Source organism: Falco punctatus (genome assembly GCF_963210335.1).
Source record: "Falco punctatus genome assembly, chromosome: 2".
NCBI classification, from domain to species: Eukaryota; Metazoa; Chordata; class Aves; order Falconiformes; family Falconidae; genus Falco; species Falco punctatus.
Window position 1 is genome coordinate 74820862 of NC_137581.1, and position 20889 is coordinate 74841750.

The following is a 20889-nucleotide window of genomic DNA, read 5'->3' on the forward strand; positions in this document are numbered from 1 at the left end:
GCAACAGTATCTGTCAATTTCAAATATATTTCAGGCCCCAAGGTGCTATGTAGTATTTAACCCGAGTAAATGCCTATCCTTTCCATTGAAGGACTCACAGTTGTTCTGCTGAGTGATTCTCAAGTATTTGGAGGTTACATCTCCAACTACATGCACCATCTTTTGGCTCATCTGTGCATCCCAAAGTTAGAGAACTTCAGTTTATAGAGAAGTATCTTAGATGGGAATGAAAGCCAGCTGTGCTGACTGGATCTAGGTGTGCACTACCACTCCCTGTCCTGAAAGAACGTAACAACTGCAAGCAATTAAAAGAAATCCACAGCCCCCAGGGTAGCACGAACAATAGAAGTAAATAATTACGGCCTGTTCTCTCTCCCCTCACCATAGAAGAAATGAATTGCTGCGGGCTAATGACAACTTCTTTTTTTTTTTTTAAGTATTTCTAGCTCCCTTCTGAATTCTTTCAAAACCTTACCAAGGGTTGCAATTCACAACTTGAGAAACATCAGTAGTAGATTTCAAATCACTAAAGTCAAGAGAAGTTTTACATTATCTTCAGTACATAAGGGATCAAGTATTAATACGTATATGTAGGATTCAACTTTCTGGAGTCTTTTCTTTGTCAGTCCAGTTTGAACTCCTTCTCTAAGAGATATTGGTGTAATACTCTTGGACTGCACTCCCATGTAATGCCTCCATAAGGGATGCAAAGGACATTACACTGGTCTCCTGAATCACTGACAAAGAGCAGTCTAATGGAATACACAACAATTACCCTGCATGAGGATAGAAAGGACACTAAAGTACACACAATCTTTAAAACTTCAAAAAAAAAAAAAATAATGCAACGTATCCACTGTTACTGTGCTACAAGCAAGGCTGGAGGCCATGAATTTTTTTCTGCTTATTAACTCTATGGCCTCAAAGTTATATTACATTTACCTTGTCACCAATGGCTTTCTATTCTTGCAGTGTTTGCAAATAACAAGCATTATTCTCAAGAAGAGGCACTCACTAGAATACTGAAGAAGTTTTAAAGCTTGTCAGGTAGTAAGATTAGAAATATCTTAGAATATATCTTAGAAATACTTTTTATCTTATTAGTGCTGTTTAACTGATTTACAATTTGAATTACCTCATATTTATTATCACCTATAAAAGACTCTGCCTTAAAAAAAGAAATACAAGCAACTGTGAAGTACCTTTTAGTTCCAGCATCTGTGTCAAGATTGCATTGTCACCAGCAATTAAAAAGGAGAGAGCAAACTGAATATAGGCCATACGGACATCAGTTCTCCCCTAAAAAAGATGAGAGGCATACAGATTGTACACAACTGCAAAATTAATACCGCAACTATTTATTATACTTTTAAGTACCATAAACAGGTAGATTAAAAAATAATGTAAACATGTTGGACACAGCCACACACACACTTACATGTAATACAACCACAGTACATTCATTTAAGAAACTTCATGCATTAAGCAGATCACAGTCTGTTAGTTAACATTAAAAAGGAAGGTATCCTAGTTCACATATTTTTCAATTCTCAATATGTGAGATAGGTTATAAATAAATTAAAAAAACATTAACAGTAATTCCCTGCCAAACCCTGTACACACACCACTCAACATCCTCACTTCTGGATGCACCACTGGGTACACAGGACAATTCACAAAAATACTCAAGAACAGTACTGACAGTAGCGCTGCTGCCATTTCTTACTATATAGGCTTCCAGAGCAATGTCAGCCTTGGGGAATCTCGCAGCTTGTTGCCATCTTGGAGCTACAGTACATTACACACATCTCTCAGCTATCACAGCTGTGCATGGAGCTACCCAGGTAAACTTAGAACAGCTAAAAAAAGGCCCTTTAAAAAGGGGCTACTTGTTATAAAACTACAAATTCTGGCACAGTGGAAGCAGTGAAAACTTTGCCTGGAGCAGGATCGTAGAATATGAACAAAAAATCAAAGAATGGTTTGGGTTGGAACGGACCTTACAGATCATCTAGTTCCAACCTTCCACTATGGTCAGGGACACCTGCCACCAGACCAGGTTGCTCAAAGCCCCGTCCAGCCTGGCCTTGAACACTTCCAGGGATGGGGCATCCACAGCTTCTCTGGGCAACCTGTGCCAGTGCCTCACCACCCTCACAGTAAAGAACTACTTCCTTATATGTAATCTAAATCTGCCCTCTTTCAGTTTAAAACCATTACCCCTCATCCTATCACTACCTTCCCTGATAAAGAGTCCCTCCCGATTTATAATTTTTGAAACATACTGTGCAAAATTGAATTGTGTGTAAAAATGCCTGAAAGAAGATACTGACTAGCCTAAACATAAGGCAGAAGCAACTCATGAAGGGTTGAAAGAATAAATAAAGAGAAAGAAATAAGATTTTACTGTAAGCTTTGGGCCTGATATCTTTGTATTAAAAATTCACCTCTGATAGCCAGTTGTGATATCATCATTTCACTGAAAGCTGACCAAGACCTTTAATCCATTTTTGGAAACTTTCTTTCTTGTAGGTTACTAGCTACAGGTAGCTACACAAACTCTAACAAGTTTGTGGTCAAAGGCTACATCCAAGCTTTTAAATTTAAGGGGTGGAGGTAATCCTAAAGACAAATTCTGCAGAAAGGTCAAAAAACATGAGATCTGACATTCTAAAAGGGTTTCAGGGAAAAAGGTAAGTGTTTGGGGTTTTGCCTTCTACTTGTTTGCTTTATATATAAAGTCTCATTTGTTACCGCAGATGGCACAAACCCAACACAAACGTACACACTCATTCTGCAAGTCATCTTTAAAACCTAGAAACAATTTATCAGCATTGAAAATACCAGACTTACTATACATACACTTGTATTTGGAATAACTTATAAATATTCTTGCTCTAAAACACTGCTTCAGGTCAACTCTGATTATTTTTAGCAAATGGAGAGGAAACAAGAAATAAAGTTCTTTTTGGAAAAAGAGAGCCGAGTTTTTCTACTCACTCACAAACCCTCCTTCAGGATTTGCACCAAAAGATTGTTTAAAACTCTTGGTTATATTTTTAAATGCAATTACTCTGACTGTACTAGTATTGGGCAAAATCTCCCCATTAAAACAACTGCAGAACCTCCAACTTCCATTTATTTCAGTGGGACCAAAGTCCAATCCTTGCACTGGAAAAAAGACTGAGCTCTTCTCAAACATATCATTGAATAGTTCTCAAAAGTTTACCATCACTTTCACTCCATTTCAGACATTAAAAGGGTAGCCCACAGAAACTATACATTAATATTTCAGCACAGCTTATTAGAAACAGTCAAGGCACTTCAATGTGTTGCAGTAATTCTACAAAGCACTGTAGAAACAAGGTTATCCTGAGGAGCTCAGCACCCTGACAAGATGAGAAAGAGCAGCACGGGATAGAAGACGAAGCAAGCTCCACCTCAAGGGTGCATACCACCCCTCCCATTATTGCAGATACTCAGAAACATTCCCTGGAGATTTCTTATATAAGTAGACGGGAAGCTCTCTCCCCACAGATCAGTTCTGCTGCCAATTAGAAACAATCAAGAAGCATTTCAGCCTGACACAGGACAGGAAGGGAAGAGGTAAGTTACTGCAGATAAAAATGCAGCAGACCAGCAACAGCTTAGTTTTAAATACTTGGCAGAATAAAACTGTTGGGAGCCATGGCATAGCATTTCATGGCACACAGTGGCTTGATTTACCTTCTTACATCTTTTTTTCAATAATCCAGGCAGAAATTTATTATTGAAATCGAAATGGCTAAACACATCCCTTGCTGAATCTGGCCCCTGAGCCACCATTGCTGACAACAGGGTAAGGCACAGTCGGCTCATCCTAAAATGAAATGCAGAGGAAAACCTGCAGGTTATTTCCAAGATGACAGCTATACAACCAGCCAAATCAAGATATTAAAATTTAGACCTTTTTCCTGTAAAAGAAATGACCCCACTCCACCTCCAATATCCACCCAAGCCCTCAGGAGTTTCAGGCATGAAGCAGTTCTAAGTCAGTCCCAACACAAGCAACCAAGACAACCACTAGGAAAGCATCCCTGCAAAGCTCTCACTGCAGTTGATGGCAGCTTTAGATGAATATGTAAACAACCATTTTAACGGCAATCACAACACAGATTTAGGCCAAACACAAAGGTCATTCCTCTATTCACAAAGAACTTTAGTTGTCTTTGTGAACAGTCTATTTCTGCAAGCATGTGTCTTGGACAGAGCCCCCAGTCCTGCAAATGTTTATGTGTCTGCTGCCACAATCAGGTCCACAGGAGCTACAGCCAATGCTGAAGTTACAGATGCCACAGCATAGGCTCAAGACTGCATTTTTTGTGTTTTAGCTACGTGACAGGGGTTTTCTTCAGTTGAAGTAAAGCATGGCCTTGTCATGAACTCAGTTCCATTATCTACACTCAGTCTTGATTCTTGCTCACTGACCACTGGGAAAATTTGCGTGAGAAAATAGAAGAGAAGTTAAAATAACAGAAAACATAATTTCAGGCAGCGATGGCAACTGGGAAGAAGGGGAAAGGGAAAAAGGGAAAAGGGAATGTCTATTTATATTCTTCCCAAAAATAAAGCTGTAATGAGAGGCTGGATATTCACCTTATAAAGTAGGATAAAAGAAGAAAGTGCCAAAAATTAACAACTCATAAATTCTTAAAAGTTTGCCATTTATTTCAATGGGAACATGACAGAGCTGTCAGGTACAAGTCTGCAGACCTCTATCACCTGAACAGCCACTACACTACCCATTAAGGGGTTTGGAATCTGTCCATCATGTTGCAGTCATGAACAATCTGTAAGAAAGCCGTAGATTAAAGCTGAGATCCCATTTGGACATACCACCACAATAAAATCCCTTTGCACATCAAAAAGGTAGCACAAAAAAAGCAGATCAGAATATCATCAGAAATCTGAAGCCTTCTCTGTGCAGGTTCTGGAAGGATTACTCCAAAAGCAGTGACCTTTAAACACTTAAGAAGTGCAGATCTTGCATAGTTTCAAAATTTACTTAAAATATACCTATCAACCCATATCTGAGATTCTATGTACAGTCAAAATGCCTGTTACAATAAGATCAACTGCGTGGTGCAGGAAGCATGGTTGCGCTCAAGAACTGGAAAACAGAAAACACTTTTCTAATTCTGGCCTGTTCAAAGACTGAAAGACAAATCATTGGCTCTAGACAAGTGATTTCCAGTCTCTGTTCCTTTCTCTCCCTTCTTCTTCCTCCCATGTTTGTATTAAAATGTCTCTGGCACTTGGAACTTCTCAAACCCTGTCCATGGAGCATGAAAAATTGTTGTTTAAGACTGGACTAAGTAACACATGAGTGCTTCAATCAGGTTAAATGGCCTTAGACTGAAGAGACAGGGAAAATCAGAGGAAAACCCATTCTAAAAGAAAAAAAGCAAACTACTATAAACATGGAAATCTGACTACAAAAAATACAGGGAAATAAAAGACTCAACAGCAGCTCTTCTTGCCATCACAAGATAGACTGCTCAGCCTTGTGAACTATGAGAAAGCCTGCTCCTATCTGTTCCATGTAGTAAATTTCACTTCACAAACCAAGCAGCACTGAAATAACAGGACTCAAGGTACCATCCACCTTACCTCTCACTAGGACAGGCACAACTGACAAAAACAACAGCCTCGGGGAAGTATTATATAGCATTAGATTGTGTCTTGTACCAAAGCTTCCACCTTGCAAAGACTTTCATGTGCAATTATTCTATGAAATGTCATCAGCATCATTAAATAAAAGTGGATTATTAGCAATAAGTCAACCTGAATATTGCAACATCTTGTACACGTGTGCAAGAGCCATACAGCCCCTCGTGATCAGCTAACGAGAGATTCTCCACAACAGTATGGAGAAGCCTTACCTGTGATTTTCAGAATACAAAGCAGCATAGACCAATCTCATGTAGGAATGAATCAACTTTTTTACTATGTTCATTCCCACAACAGAAAAATGGGAGAGGTCACTGGCTGTCCTCAGTAAAATGGCTTCTAGAGCTTGAAAGATTAACAGCATCTGAAAGACACAGAAATACGTTAGTATCTGTCAGTGTCAGGTCCAGTTTGAATGATTAGCTGAGCAAACAGTAGTAAACTGTTAAAAAAAAAAAAAAAAAAAAGAGTAACCCCACCACAAGAGGAACATATGAAGGTGGAATTAGCTTCTGAATTCACCCCCAAATTAATGCTTCTTGGATTAGTTCTGAAAGTGCAAATTTTCAAGGAAGCCCCTATACAGATACTACATGAAAGACCAGAGAACCACAGGAGGTCAGCTGACTCCTCTTTTCAGTTGCTTAACTCATGCAATTCAGTAGTCAGAAGGGATAACTTCTGCTAGAAAACCAAGCCAACGTGCTGACTGAAGGCCTGTAAAATCCTATACAAATAAACTGAATGTAAAAAAGGGTCCCTCCTCACCTGTGAATTGAGACCTGCATGCATATGCATGATTTATCTACATATGCACAACAGCTGCTTCTGGGGATGCAAACACGGACCGCACTGCAAATCTCAGTACAGGCTGATGGATCTTAAAGGCCCTTTTCAAGCTGGAGACCAAGGCCTAGGGCTAATGAACCAATGCTTTAAGAGACAACTGCTATTAAGTGCACAATGAAACGTGCTGGAGAAAATCATCTGAGTTCCTTCACTCTTGAATTGAGTCCTAGATGAACCCAGAGTCCACATGGCACTGGAACTGTATTCATGACATGTATTAGCCCCTCTTAGTAAAAGGGTCTTGAAGCGAGCATGTCATCAAACATAACAAAGATTGTCATCGCACAGACAAAAATGATAATTTAAGGCAAGGACCAACAAGTGGAGGCTAAGAACACTATCCAATTTTATGTTGTAAGTAGACTTAAGTTAATAATGCTCCCCCCACAGTGGAAAAAAAATAATTCCTTAAGTCATTCATCATGTTCTGATGAGCAAAAACTGTGCCCAGCTCAGATGAGAAATATGAGGTCAACTCCACCAGTGGCTTCTTAGAAATACTGATGAGGGAGACGTCTAGTTATCTAAAAATAATTACTTTCACTGGACTAGTTTTTTTTTGTTTGTTTGCTTAACTGCTTCTGTTGACCCTCTTATTTCACAGATGGTCTTTTGATAACATTTAGAGAACCTCAAGAGCTTGGTTTTGGCAAGACTACTGGTTGTGCGTATCATTTAATCCAGGACCATCTTTGCACTGAAAAGGGCATTTCCCACTGGATCAGCGCTTCTGCCACTGTGACATCCGGGGGGAGGAAAAACACCAACAAACCAACCCATACTACATCACCAGAGCTATTCACGCTGCAAAGCATTTATTCAGCAGTTCCTCTCCCAGTCGGGGGATGCACAGTGACAGGTGTTAAACTACAACACCCACGGCAAACTTACTTCATTTTCAGGCTTCCTTTCTCCATCCAGAAGTTTGAATATTTCAGCACACTCCATGGAAATTTTAAGGTATCCCTCCACGACATCATATATTTCAGGTGACGGCAGCGTCTTAGCAACAGAGACGAAGGTCTCCAGACCTGTGGTGAGAGAGTTTCAGGCGGGGACCCACCGCCTCGCCTGGGACGCGCCACGAGCCGCCCCCAGGGCCCCGGTCGGCGGCGGGCCCAAGCCCCGCGGGAGCAGCACGTGCCCGCGGTACCGTAACCGCAATCGCCACCATCAACACCGCCGTCATGCCCACGACATCGCTCCGGGGGCAGGACAAATCTCCGGGGTCCCCGCGGAGCCGCTCTGCGCCGGCGGAGCACGCCTTTACCTCAAGACCGCACCGCACCGCACCGCCGAGCACGGCCACAGCGCTGCACCGGCCGGCACGCCGGCCGCCCCCCGCCCGGCCCGGCCCGGCCCCTCACCCTTCCCGGCGGTGGCGGGGTCCCGCAGCAGCGCCTTGAAGCGGGCGCCGTTGAACTCCTCCTCCTCAAGACAGGCTCGCTTGGCCGCCGGCGGGCCGGCCGCGGGCACGCTGCCGCGCTTCACCATGGTGCTACCGCCGCCCCGCGAGGGCCGCCCCGGAAGCGGCTTTGGTAGCGGCGCCGCGCCCCGGCAGGAAGCGGCAGCGGAACGGGCCGCCTCCCCGCTGCCAGCGAGGGGCGGGGGCGCCCGGGCCCTGAGCGGAGGGGGCGGCGCGGGGCCGCGGCTCTCCCGCCCTCAGAAGCTGAGGCCCGGCTGCAGCAGCGGCCTCTCCAGCCCCCGCCCGCCCCGGGCTGATCTCTCTGCTTGAGACCGCCCGGCCTTGCCGCTCCTCCAGCTGCCTTGCGGCTCGTAGTGAGCACGCTGCCCCGCCTGCCCTTCGGGGCTTTCCTGGTGGAAAATGGCCCCGCTCCGAACCCCCCCCTCGCTGGCACGGGGGTAGTTTTGTGAGAGAGCCGCGGGCACTTGGGCGCTCGCCTTTGCGGATGGACCCGACCCTGTCACACATTTCAGTTGGTGACTCCTTGCCCGAAACAGCCCTGTGCGGTGCGGTTGTTGCCTGTCAGCCAACCGCCCCGCCCCGCCCCCCCCCCCCGTGGGGCATTCGTTCCCCGGGGCAAAAAGCAAAGCCACTTCGTACGTGTACCTGCATAAAAGCATAAACTACCCCTTTGCGTGTTCCACCATTTAGGTTGGAAAAGGCCTCTGAGGTCATGAAGTCCAACCGCTAACCCAGGACTGCCAAGTCCACCACTAAACCATGTCACTAAGCACCGCTTCTATGTGTTTTTTTAAAGGCCTCCCCGAGCGGCCTGTCTCTTCCAATGCCTGACCACGCTTTCAGCAAAGAAATTTTTCCTAACACCTGATCCAAACCTCCCCTGATGCAACCTGAGGCCGTTTCCTCCTGTCCTGTCACTTGTTACCTGGGTGAAGAGACTGACACCTGCCTCGCTACAGCCTCCTGCCAGGCAGTTGTAGGGAGCGGTAAGGTCTCCCCTGAGCCTCCTTGTCTCCAGGCTGAACAACCCCAGTTCCCTCAGCCGCTCCTCATAAGCCTTGTGCTCCAGACCCTCCACCAGCCCCGTTGCCCATCTCTGGACACGCTCCAGCACCTCAATGCCTTTCCTGCAGTGAGGGGCCCAACACTGAACACGCCATTCCAGGTGCGGCCTCACCAGTGCTGAGTACAGGGGGACAATCACTTCCTAGTCCTGCTGGCCACGCTGTTTTAGATGCTATGGGTGTGTGTTTCATTGTCAGAGCAGTAAGTGCCCAAGTTGACAAAAGGAGTTAAAAACAGTTGCCACACCTTTTATTGCCTCCCATTTCTCTCTCAGGATGCTTCAGTCATCTCATTTGAAGTGCAGCCACACAGTCCCGACTGGTACTGCTGAGGGGTAAAAGCTTTTGGACTAGGGGGACTTCAAAAGCAGATCTCCAGCACCCTGCAACAGTCTCATCCGTCACCCCTTGAAAAGTCAAGCAGATTTGTGTCTCCACTAGCATCACAGTTTCACAGGACTGCAGTCCCATGCAGTCCTGAACCAAGGAGACACAAACTTTGGAGTGCCAGGGGAAAGCACAGGGTGCCAGGAGGCAGGGGAGGAGAAAACTTCTTCAGATACTAGGGAAAAGGTAAAACGACTGTCATCTGCAAAAGCAATAGCAATAAACTGCTTTCCAATTAACAGGCTGTCTTTCCATTACATTTTTAAATTTATTTGGTTAAAACATCTTACATAAATACTAACAATTACAAGCAAATAATGAGACACTGTACGAGGTGTACTGGTCACCTCAGCCTGTGAAACACATTACTCAAGGTGGCCAAATGCATCGTTCTCTAAGCTTAAATTGAAACTGGAGGTTTTGCTTTCAGCAAGAGTTATTCCAGGAGAAGCGCAGCAATAAGGAGGAATGGAAGAAGTCTTGTTCTTATAAGCTGTTAGATATGAAATGCCAACAGTTGAAACAGTAGTGGAAGATGAAAGAAATTGTTTTATTATGTCAGTAAAAGAAAATTAAAATCAAGTTAGAGATCTATCCAAAATGGATTCTTTTTCCCATTTACAAGTAATAAATAAAAGCAACATTAATATTTTTCTGTTTTTCCTGACACAAGTTTTTGTTAAAACTGTTGGTGTCTGGGTTTTGGGTTGGGGTTTTTTTTGGTTGGGTTTTTTTTTCCACAAAATACTGTTTAAAAAAAAATGATCCAGAAGAGGGCAACATTAACAGCCATTCTAAGATTCAGAATGGACAAATGCTTTAAGGTTGATGGAAGATGCTGTAGTATTTTAAGAACAGACGGTGGGTGCAGTAAAATAAAAGAAGGTGAAGTTAAAAGGCATAAAAGTGTAAAATAAAAGGACTACATGAGACTGGGAAAAAAAGGCAATGTGAAAATATGAATTACTGGATACTAGGTATGAGGGCTTTTTTAAAGTAACAGAAAAACAAGTCTAGAAAGTGTCTTAATGCTAGTTACATCATAGTCCAAACTCTGCTATTTCATGGTATTTCCAGAAATACTTAAATTTTAACTCAGTAGATTTCAACTATTTTTCTGTTTGTTTTGATGGCAGTTTCATTTGAGATTCACCATAGTATAGCAAAATCTATGCAAAGGCACAGATTGTTCAGTTCTTCCATAAGACATTATTGATGGTTTGTTCTGGATGAGGGGAATCCTTTGTTTCAAATTTACCATTTTCTTGAAAATTAATTGAAGGTATGCAGATACACAAATATATTTGCAATTCCAGAAACTGTGAGGCACATAATATGGAAAGTAAATCACATTCTCAAGAGGGAGTTGTTTTGGTTTTGAGAGGATGAAAAGGAAGACTAGAGCTAGTAGAAGTAAAAAAAAATATTATTTCACACAGCTTTTAAAAGGCTTAAAGCATCCATACTGATACCATCCAGGTAAAAGTCATGTTTGTCAGATTTACAAGCCTGATCACTGTCATCACACCATCTCTCATAGAACATCTAGTATAAAAATATTGCTGCAAAATACTACTGAAAATTATTTTAATTACAACTTTAAATTCAATTCTTTCTTCTTGCTGCCTGAGTAGCTGTCATAGACCTTAATGAGGATGGTAAGGAAGACTTAGTTTCACTTCAAGCCAGATTATTTCCATGTTCTTGCTGTAGTGTACTTTGAAGCCTGTCCTTTTCTTTCTCTGTTGTATCTACAACAGTTTTCCTCCCCCAAGTCTGTGCTTTGGCAAGCTCCATTATGGAGACCCAATCAAAGAATGAGACATCAAGCTTAGACAAATTTCATCTGTTCTGTTATGCCTACACAATTAACAGATGTAAGCAGTGAATGAGTCAAGTATTAATTTCTGAGCTTCCCAGTTTTCAGTAAACTGAAATATACTTCTGTGATTCTTGCCAGATGAACATATAATCATATCCAAGATACACATTGTCCCTTCGGCATTTGCAAGTCCGAAAAATAATTCCCCATCCCTCGCATGAACCTTAGCTCGTGCCTTTGTTCAATGAACAGTTCCAGATACAAACAGAAATAGTTAGGCCAAGTGACCTTTTCCTGCTTCAGTCATAATCCTACCTCTGAAGCCTTTACCAGCTTGAACAGTATCCAAGGTAACATCCCCCAGCCCTGCAGTCCTGCCTAGTTTTCCCTTGCCTCCCAAACCCGAACATTATTCCTCACTCTAGGATCCTCACTCATGCAATCCTGAAGGCAAAATCTGTCCTGGCAAATGAACCACTTCTTACCCAATAGCTTCATCAAGGTCTATCTTCTGATTTCAGCCATAAACGCTCCTGTCCTGCTCACCCAGCCCCTATCTCTAACCTTTAGCTATAGCTCAGCAATACTTTCTATGCCAGCCCTCAAGCTTAAGTCAGTTGAGACGATTTTATATCATTCCCTAACCATATCCTGGTGAGCCCTACCAAATTCAGCCTGACCTCCTGGCCTGCAACCTCACACTACAGACGAGTGACTATCCCTATAAGTAGGGCTGCTGACAGACCCATACCTAAACAGCCGATGCTAAACCCAGACCAGACTTGACCTTTAAAACCGCTGTTTGGTTTACTGGAGCCCCTGCCAGTTACAGTACCACTGCACCATTACTGCTGTCAGTGGTGCTTAAGTACGGCCATCACTTAATGACCATACATGTTCTGTGATTCCCTACTCCACACTAACATTTGTCCAGAGCATGTAGGAAATGCAATAGTTTCTTATAATGTTTTTTTCATTTGATGTATAAATTAATTATAGAAAACATTCCTAGGAACTGAACTTCATCAAAAATCACATCTTTAAAACTGCTGTTCTCAATGTTCTTTCACGGTTTACAGAATTATTTCACAGAAAAGTTTCCTTCAGTTTTCCCAAAATTCAAAGTTCCTGTGTGAGATACAGCTGTTTATCAGATCTTTCCTCTTTCCAGCCTTTGTCACCTGAAGGCACGGGATCACAGAGGGAGAGAGGGTGGATGCTGCCAAGAGATGGGCTAAGCATCAGGACCGCTTCCTCAACACAGCCTTGCAAGAAGGGAAAACTCCCAACACAGCCCAACACTATCAGCTCTTCATCATCACGTGTCCAAATGCTCTGTGCCCCACACTCCCACCGTCCTCACTCAGATCAGCCCAGTGCCAGCTCATACACTTGGAGATACAGACATTGCAGAGCTTGAATTCCAGAAGTTCAGAAACAAGGGGTCTCAGTGATGGTCAAGAATGGTGTACAGACTCAGGAACTGAGTGGGCAGGCTGGGCAGAGGCAATAAACCCTAGTGAAACCGCCCTGCAATGCCAATGCCACTCCGGCATAAGCAGTTACAGCAATTTAGTAAAACCACAACTTACTTTTGCTCTTGCTGTTGAAAAAACAAAATCACCCCTCCTTCTCCTCCAGTCTTAGTTATTTCAGCTGGAGCAGCACTTCTCTGAATAGCTAAAGGAGTGCATTTTAAAACCTGACTAATGACAGTTTATCTTCCCTACCATTACACTAGAGCCCTATCGATATCAAAGGACCTAACTCACCTGCGGCGTCAGCAGTACAAACATACATTAGCACCAGGGTTTTGAGCCAGAGCGCTGTATGAGTCGGGAATCAGGCTGCTTGCCCAGATGCTGAGGATGGATGGAAAGATCAGTACAGGAGGGAAGAGGCCAGAAGAACAGGAAGGTCGGTGAGCAGGCTGGGAAGAGCTATAAGCTGAAAGCAGCTGTGGATATTTATTTGCAGTAAACTGAATAAACTCTTTAGTTCAATGTACAGAACAGGACCTTTGGCACTATGCGACAGTTATATCCAGAGGTGGAAAAAGGGTATCTTCTATGCATTCTGAAATCCTTCCCACCTTCTACACATGGAACAATCTTCAACCGTCATCAAGCCTGAGGTAGTTTAACATAGTCACTGAACATCTCTTCAGAAATTAGTGCTGAACCCTTATGGTCCTGAGAGAAAAAGCAAGAACTTGGAAACAATGCACTATTATTTTCAAAATTTGTTATTTGCTTCTAATTTTGGGGTGCTCAGGTTGAATTAGTGTGAGGTTTGGATCTCAAAACCATTTAACTCTCACTGATCAGATATTGATATGGGCTACTCTTTTCTGAAACACTGCCAGTTTTGCATGCCTTTGCACACCTAACTCGAGAGACCTTGAGACCTCATTTTCCAAGGCTTTTGGAAAAGCCATTGCTTTTTCAGTGCTTTGACATTGATTCTGTGGCTTTAAAAAGCTGCTGTCTTGAATTTTAAGTACACAAGATCATTAGTCATTTTGGAAAATCTTAACCTAAATACGTATTAAAGGAGAAAAAGTGACAACAACAAGCCAAAAGACAGGCTCATAAACCTATAATAAGGCGCTTTCACAAGTAAACAGGCTGATTTCCAAGACTGTGGTCCACCCAACAGCTCTGTCCTAATGTCCTTCTTAAACTGAGAGGCAAGACACACAGTCTTTTCCAGTCTGTCTTTGCAGATTAGTGTCAGGAAGTGACCAGGGGTGATTTGTGTGCTTTAAGATGGCAAGAACAACAAAGCCAGAAGCTTTTTCTTGGTGTGTTTATTCTTTCTCCACCTAAGATCCTTTTTTCTCTTGTTTCCAGCAGTAAGCTCTTTAAGATGGGGCATGTCTCCTAATTCATGCCTATACAAGTGCCCAGGTGTACTGCTAGAGAAAATCTGTATACAGGAGAGGTGCCAGTAAGACTGGCAGCATGCAGGAGGGTGAGTAGTGACCTTCCTGCTACATGTGATGAGGAAGCTGGAATCAGATGTCATTTGGATGGAATAAAACACGAGGAGACTTTTACAAACTTCATGTGTTACACCCTCCTTTTTTGTGAAGTGATCAGGGTCTCTGTGATGTTATAATTAGTTTGGCCAAGAGTTGGCTATGCAGAAAGCAGCTTATGACCACAAAACTCAAAACTTGTTAGCTAACCTTACTCTCTCTGAAATGAGTAAAAAAAAGGCAGAAAATAACAAATATTTTCCCTCCTTCTAAACCTGCTGGGTGAGGTTCTGTGCTCTGTATTCATTCAGACTTCTACTTATATGCATGAGAATGTTTCCCAACTTGGTCCTTGCAGAATTACTGCACACTTGAAGATCTTGTTGGAACTTAAAATATGTAGCACCCCGTGAGAACTTAGAGCATCCAAAACACATTTAGAATTCAAAACATACAAGAAAGGCTTCTCTACCACTGTCTTAATTCTTGTATCCATAGAAATAGGAGTTGAATTGGGAAAAAATTGCTATGTTGTTTCAAATAATTGCCATATAGTGATTACTGTAAAGCCTGTGCTTTGTTTTAATGGCTCTGACACTCATTTCCATAGAAACAGAGAAAGGATAGCAGCCCACTTGTTTGAACTGTCTTCTAGATTTCATCTGTGTCAGAATGCAGGAATATAAAGCATTTAAAAATGTGGGAAAAGCCTGGGGTTTTGTACTTAGATTCTTTGGTTTTTAACCCCAAAAGCCAAAGAGAAAATTAGTAAACTTATTATTTTGGGGGAAGAGAATGAAATTTACATGTATCAGCTTCCAATGAATTTACTGGGAAGAAAAGAGGAAGAAAAAGCACTAGAAGGTGTAGTGGGCAGATGTATGGTTGTGTGTGTATATATATATTTATATATATGTGAAAAAGTATTTCTGAGGTTATATATTTCTGATTATTTTTGTTACTGTGCTATAGATTTTGTGATTTTTTTTACTAATAGAAAAAATTAGGCCATCTAACTCAACTATCTTCTATTATTTCACATTGTTTATTTCCTAACTGACAGCACTACTTTTATTTGAATTTCCATACATCAAGCCATGATATGAGTTTCATACTGGCAGTTTGTCTGAAATTTGGAGGAAAAGGAATGATATGGAGAAAAAAGAAATTAGGAAAGCAGATTCTGGCTTTGCTCTTGCAAAGCTTCCATGAAACACCACAGTTCCTGCATTTTTGACATTGTGAAATTATTTCTCTTCTCCCCAGGTTCAAAAGAGAGAAACTGTTTGAAACAGACATGGTATCTAGCCTGGATTCTAACTTACAGCCTTTCATTTTTTGTTTGGTGAAAAAATGAACTTCACTCATGTTGCTTATAAGGAAAGGCCAAGGCTGAGAGATTCTACATGCTGAACATGTCTGGATTAGTTATGTTGTCTTCCAACTACTGAACATTGCCAGCTTGTAGAAGCTGCTTTCAAGGCTACGGCAAAGAAACACATTCTGTACATCAGGGTAATACTTTCTTCCTTCTTAGCTTTGTGTTTTACACTGCTGTCTCCAAGTTTACAATTTAAGCACTACCCGTAGCAGGGAATAGCAGGGATTACCAAAAACATTACAGATTTTAGGTTAACGTTGAATAGCGAAGTAGCCCCCATGGAGAGAGGTGGTGTTTGTCAGTGCCATTTTACTGAAAACATGTCTTCAATTCTTGTTGGCGGCAATGTCCATAAGTTGCTTTCCCCCATAGGAAGGCTTTCCTAAAACACAGATTCCTACACATAGGAGCAGTCAGCTGCCTCTAGTGTTGTTATTCAGCTCTCACTGCTTCACCTCCCTGGAGGTTACCTACAATGTTTTGAACCTCTCCCAGTTCAGTTATTCCACTTGAAAACCACCTTTGCCTTTAGGTTATACCTGCATGGTGCCAAAAGCATACCAGGCTCCACCACTGGATGGTCTTTTCCTTACAGCACCGCAGGAATAGAACAAAACAATGTTATCTCATTGGAAAGAGAAGATTCACAAGTTCTCATAAGGCAAACAGTCCCATGGGGTCTTCCGATTATAAGACTTGATTCAAAGCCTTTCAAGCATGAGTACAGGGTATTTCTCAGTGATTTTTGATGTTTTATGTATTCTTCTGCATTGATTGTGTACTTTTCACAGATTTTTTGTCTACTCAGAGTCACACACATCAGGCTGACTTGCCATCATTGGCATTTATATTTCAGGGATCAATGAGCAATTCAGAGAGGAGGAGGTGAACCTGTTAGACCTATAGCAGGTGGCCTGAATGTGAGATTATACTTCCATTGACTGCATAAGGGCATGAGGGTCTGGCATTGTGAAGCCACAGATCATCTGACTGCACTCACTTGAAGTCATGGTAGATATGTAGTTATGGTAGACGTGGTAGGTATGAAGTTAGGGTAGACAAGTAAGTTCACTGTAGTCATCTAAACACCTTTCTAGAGGATCCGAGTATGGCCCCCAAATGCTATCTTTTATGGCAGGGTAAAAATCAGTGCTACTTACAACATTCCCCTGGCATTAATTTCTGCCTTTGGTGGAACTAACCTGTGACAGCAAGTTCAGAAAATGTTCGATTAAATGACCAGGTATGGCAAGATCAAGGGGAGTGATGAGAGGAGCTGGCAGAAGACTCCTGCAAGTCTCCTTCCGGTACCACAGCCAGAAGGCACAGGGTAATGGTTCAGTTCAGAAGCAAACACTGTCCGTATCTGAAGCAGCCAGAAGGAAGGCTTTTGCACACCTGGCAGAGCTACTGTTCTCTCTTCCCATCCATGTTTGCAGTTGAAGATGCTTCAGAGCTATTCCATTTTATCCTGTTCTTTTGGCATCTTTGATCCCATTTATCCAAGTTTAGTAAAAATCGATGGCATGTCCCTGACCTCAGGCAGGTGCATGTGAAATCTGGTTTGCTCTTATCTGTCCAAGACTAAGCAAGCATGATTATAATGTATGTGTTATCCAGTTGTTGTTGTGTGTGAAGAGGGAGAGAGTGAGGAAAGAAAGTGGATTCAGATTCAAACATGAAGTTCAAACTGGTCAAAGTTCAGTGTAACCTCCAGAAAGAAGTGCCAAAGTTTGGAAATTCAAATCTGGATGCTATCCAACTTCGGTTGGAGCAGGAGGAGAGGAACAGAATTAACAACATTAGTTTGATTCCGTCATCATACTCACCCATGGTTGATTTTTTTTCAGGAGAAAAATCAGTGTGAACATGCTTGCCAGGATGTTAAGAGCGAGATGTTCTTGCGTACCCACTTTGTACCCAAGCACAACCCCAGGGCAGAAGACGCTTTGCATGCCCTGTTTCCAGTGTTGCTTTTAGGCTCTCTTTCCTGAGGGCAGCTCTTACAGGAACTAGGAAATGTGTGTCCCGATTTATTCTCTTTGTTCCCCCATACCTTAAAAGGAGCTCTGAATTATATTTGAAGGTGGCTTAGCAGGTTGTAACAATTTGTTTGAACTTCCCATTGGTGTACTTTTCAGGCTTACAAAAGATTTCAGGGAACAACGTGAACTCTCTGCAAGTGACTTCAAGATGTTTTCTCACTTTGTAACGAAAGCTTTAAGCAAGCCTACACCACTTCAAACTCAGCTATGCTGAACTACGTGAGTCTTAAAAGCTAAGGGCTGCGATAAGGTGTTGTCAGGCAACAGCATGAGAGGAAACGGAGAAAGGGAAAGTTTCTTTTGCAACTTGAAGGAGTCAGAGCCATTTCTTAACGCAGCTGTTTGCCTGTGAAATCCAGAGCTCCTTCCAGGCATGGCTGTCAGCTGGGTTTCCCCCAGACACCTGGGAGCCGGTACATAAGGGGCTGGAGCTGTTGACTTGGCAGGGTCTGGCATGTGGGACCGAGAGGGCTGAAGGAGGAAAAGTAGGGAGATTGCGCTGTGGGGAGCAGGGAGCGATGGGGAGCACCTTGCACCTGTCTTGGGAAAAACACAAGCTGGGAAACGTTGTCACATGAGCCAGGGTGCGTGTTTAAGTCCGTGACAGCCCTCCAACCGTCGTCAAGTAGGAACGAGGGGGAAAAATAAGTGAAGGCCGTTCGGGGGTGCGAAGTCAAAACCGTGCCTGTTCGCCAAGAGGGAGGTGCCGGCACCTCGAACTGCCCGGAGGGGGGTGGAGAGAGCCGGGGGAGGGCGGGCGAGGTGCAGCCGGGTCTGAGTCAGCCCGGCCCGCACGATGCGCGCTGAGGGCAGTGCCAGGCACGGCGCCGCCGAGAAGCCTCTTCCCTTCCCCGCCGCCCGCGCGGGCTCCGCGCCTCCCGGGACCCGCTCCCGCCGCGGCGGGGGGCGGCTGCGCTGCGGCCTCGGCCTCGGGCAGGGCCGCGCCGCCCTCCTCCTCCTCCGCCGCCCGCGGTGTCCCGGGGCAGCCGGCGCTGCCCCGCGGCGGAGGGCGCCCGGCGGGCCGGGGGTGGCCGTGCCGCCAGCCGGAGCCGGCTCCATCATGTGAGGCGGCGGGTCTGCCCCCCCGCCCCGAGCTGCCCTCTCCCGCACCATGAGGGAAGGGGATGCGGGGCGGCACCCACGCCGGGGACAGGTAGAGCCCGGGCGGCTCCTCCGCTTCCTCTCCTGCGTGATCCTCGTGTGCGGCGCGGAGGTCGCGGCGCTCGCCGACTTCTCAGGTACGGGGCGGGAGGGCCGGGAGCGACTAACGGTCACCCGGGACGCGGTGCGCGGCGCGGCAGCTGGGGGGCTCGGCGGCGGCCGCCGGGCGGGGGTCTGGCGGCGCGCCGGGTGCCGGCCCTCCGTGGCGCCTCGGGAGGGCAGCCGGCCGTGCCCCCGCACCCCGGCCGGGCGCGGGCGGGAGGTGCCGGCGCTCCCGGGCGCGGGCGAGCGGGGGCTGCCGCCTCCTGCGCTCCCCGGCCCGGTGGCGGCCCGCGCCCGAAATAGCGCAGGAAGCTGCGTGTCACCGGCGAGCTCCGGGCACGCCGTGTCCCGGGGCCGGGACGCGGGCCTGCACCCAGAGGGGCGGGGGCGCGTGATTCAGATGGGCCGTGGCTGCGGCCCGGTGCGAAGGAGGGGAGGGAGGCGGCGAGGGGTAAGGGCTCCAGAGAGGTCCGGCGGGGAACGGGCGTGAGGACTTGAGCTGTCGGTTGCTTCTCAGCTGCGCGGAGAGAAAGCCGTGCGTGAATCGGCCAGGGCCTGACCAAAAGTGCGTGGAAGTCCCTGGAAAGATTCCCACTTTCTCCTGGAGACTTGGAGTCGGGCCCTGAGTGCGCCGTCCTCCGCTCCGGTAGCGAGCGAACGCTGCGCGCCCCTCCGGGAGAGCGCTTCGCCTGGCCGCGCTGGGCTGAGGGGGTCGCGCCACAGCGAGCAGGGGCACTAGCTGTCCCTCAAAAGTCACATGCGCGACCACTGCGAGGGTGCTGCATCGGTGCAAACCGAAATGACCGCAGAAGACGGGAAGAATGTCCTTGTTCCATCAGAACGAAGCAGCAGTCTGGCTTTTCTGCTTGAGAAAACTGCTTTTGTAACTTTTCTCGTGCTCCAGGACATCTCACTGCAGTTAAAAAAGTTATTTAGAAGAGCAGTGTCCTTCCTTTCTATATTTCACAGTAAGCAAAGCATATTCCTGGTGGCTGCAAGCTTAAGGAACTACATTTGGGTCAGAAAGCAAACCTTACCCTTAATAAACAGCAGAGCTTTCCAAAAGCCAGTCGAGTGCACTGGAACAAAGTTAGCATGTAATTAATAGTCCAAACGTGTTGTTATGCATATTAATATAGGTCGTGTTAATACAGTTCAAAATGCTGGTAATGGTTCTGTAGAAACTGTTGTCTCAGCAATAGGAAAATACCGTTTGTGATTTTATTATTGTGCCCAACTACATAAGCCTGAACTTTTCTAAGCAAGCTACCACCACATATAAAGATCAGAATGGTATACTTGGATAAACAGTGTTTCTCCTATCTGATTCCTTTCACATGTAGAGGGCTTTTAAATCCTTGCTATCTCATTTGTTGGTGTTTTTTTGGCTTAACTGCTGGCCTGTAGATGTTAGTTTTGGAATTGCATGGTAGTTCTCAACAAGAAAATAAATAAATGTTTAAATTTTCTCTTTCAAATAGTCACTGAGTTAAAAAAAATATCCCTCTAGTTTATCTAGGAAAGTTCCTCTCACAAAAGTCCATTCACTTTTCAAATGAAGTTATTTAGATAAGGTTATCCCAGATACATTTCAGAAGTCCAGCAGCGTTCAGCATTCATTGTGCATTGAACTTTCCGAATAGTAGAATGACGAAGGAAAAATCTCTGTCTCACCACAGGTATCAGTATTAAAAATGTCACGCAGTCAATTCAGTAAATAACATGCAGAAAACAAAATCAGATTCCAAAATTCTTGCCAAACTGGTAAGTTTCCAGGCCTGAACAAATTCTGCTCACATATGCTTTTTACTTTTAACATGAAGATTAATCCAGAATGACAGAAAAGACCAAAATGTTATTGGAGCCTCTTAAAAAAAGGTATCCAGAGCACACAGAAAAGTTTTTAGCTACCTACTAAAGTAGGTGCTGTGGGCCAGGAGCTGTCAGCCGTAAGGTGATACCCTCCAGTGCCATCCCCAGCCAGTTTAATACCTGTTAAAAGAATTACAAGCAGCTCCGTGAC

At 44.6% G+C, this 20889-nt stretch overlaps 2 protein-coding genes across 3 annotated transcripts in view; one reads left to right on the plus strand and one right to left on the minus strand.

Moving 5' to 3' along the window:
* The window catches only part of URB1 (URB1 ribosome biogenesis homolog), a 53394-nt gene extending 45231 nt beyond the window's left edge, over window positions 1-8163 (minus strand). Inside the window, exons 1-5 of the mRNA XM_080374682.1 lie at window positions 7926-8163; window positions 7450-7589; window positions 5922-6073; window positions 3727-3859; window positions 1203-1299 (exon numbers count right to left, since the gene is read on the minus strand). Of these exons, the coding sequence (XP_080230808.1) occupies window positions 1203-1299; window positions 3727-3859; window positions 5922-6073; window positions 7450-7589; window positions 7926-8052 (649 nt within the window). The 5' untranslated portion in view covers window positions 8053-8163. The remainder of the gene's footprint in view (window positions 1-1202; window positions 1300-3726; window positions 3860-5921; window positions 6074-7449; window positions 7590-7925) is intronic.
* Window positions 8164-8439: 276 nt separating this feature from the next.
* Window positions 8440-20889, plus strand: part of EVA1C (eva-1 homolog C) — a 50588-nt gene continuing 38138 nt past the window's right edge. For both annotated transcript variants that reach the window (XM_080374729.1, XM_080374731.1), the window contains exon 1: window positions 8440-18901. In XM_080374729.1, the coding sequence (XP_080230855.1) occupies window positions 18775-18901 (127 nt within the window). In that variant the 5' untranslated portion in view covers window positions 8440-18774. The remainder of the gene's footprint in view (window positions 18902-20889) is intronic.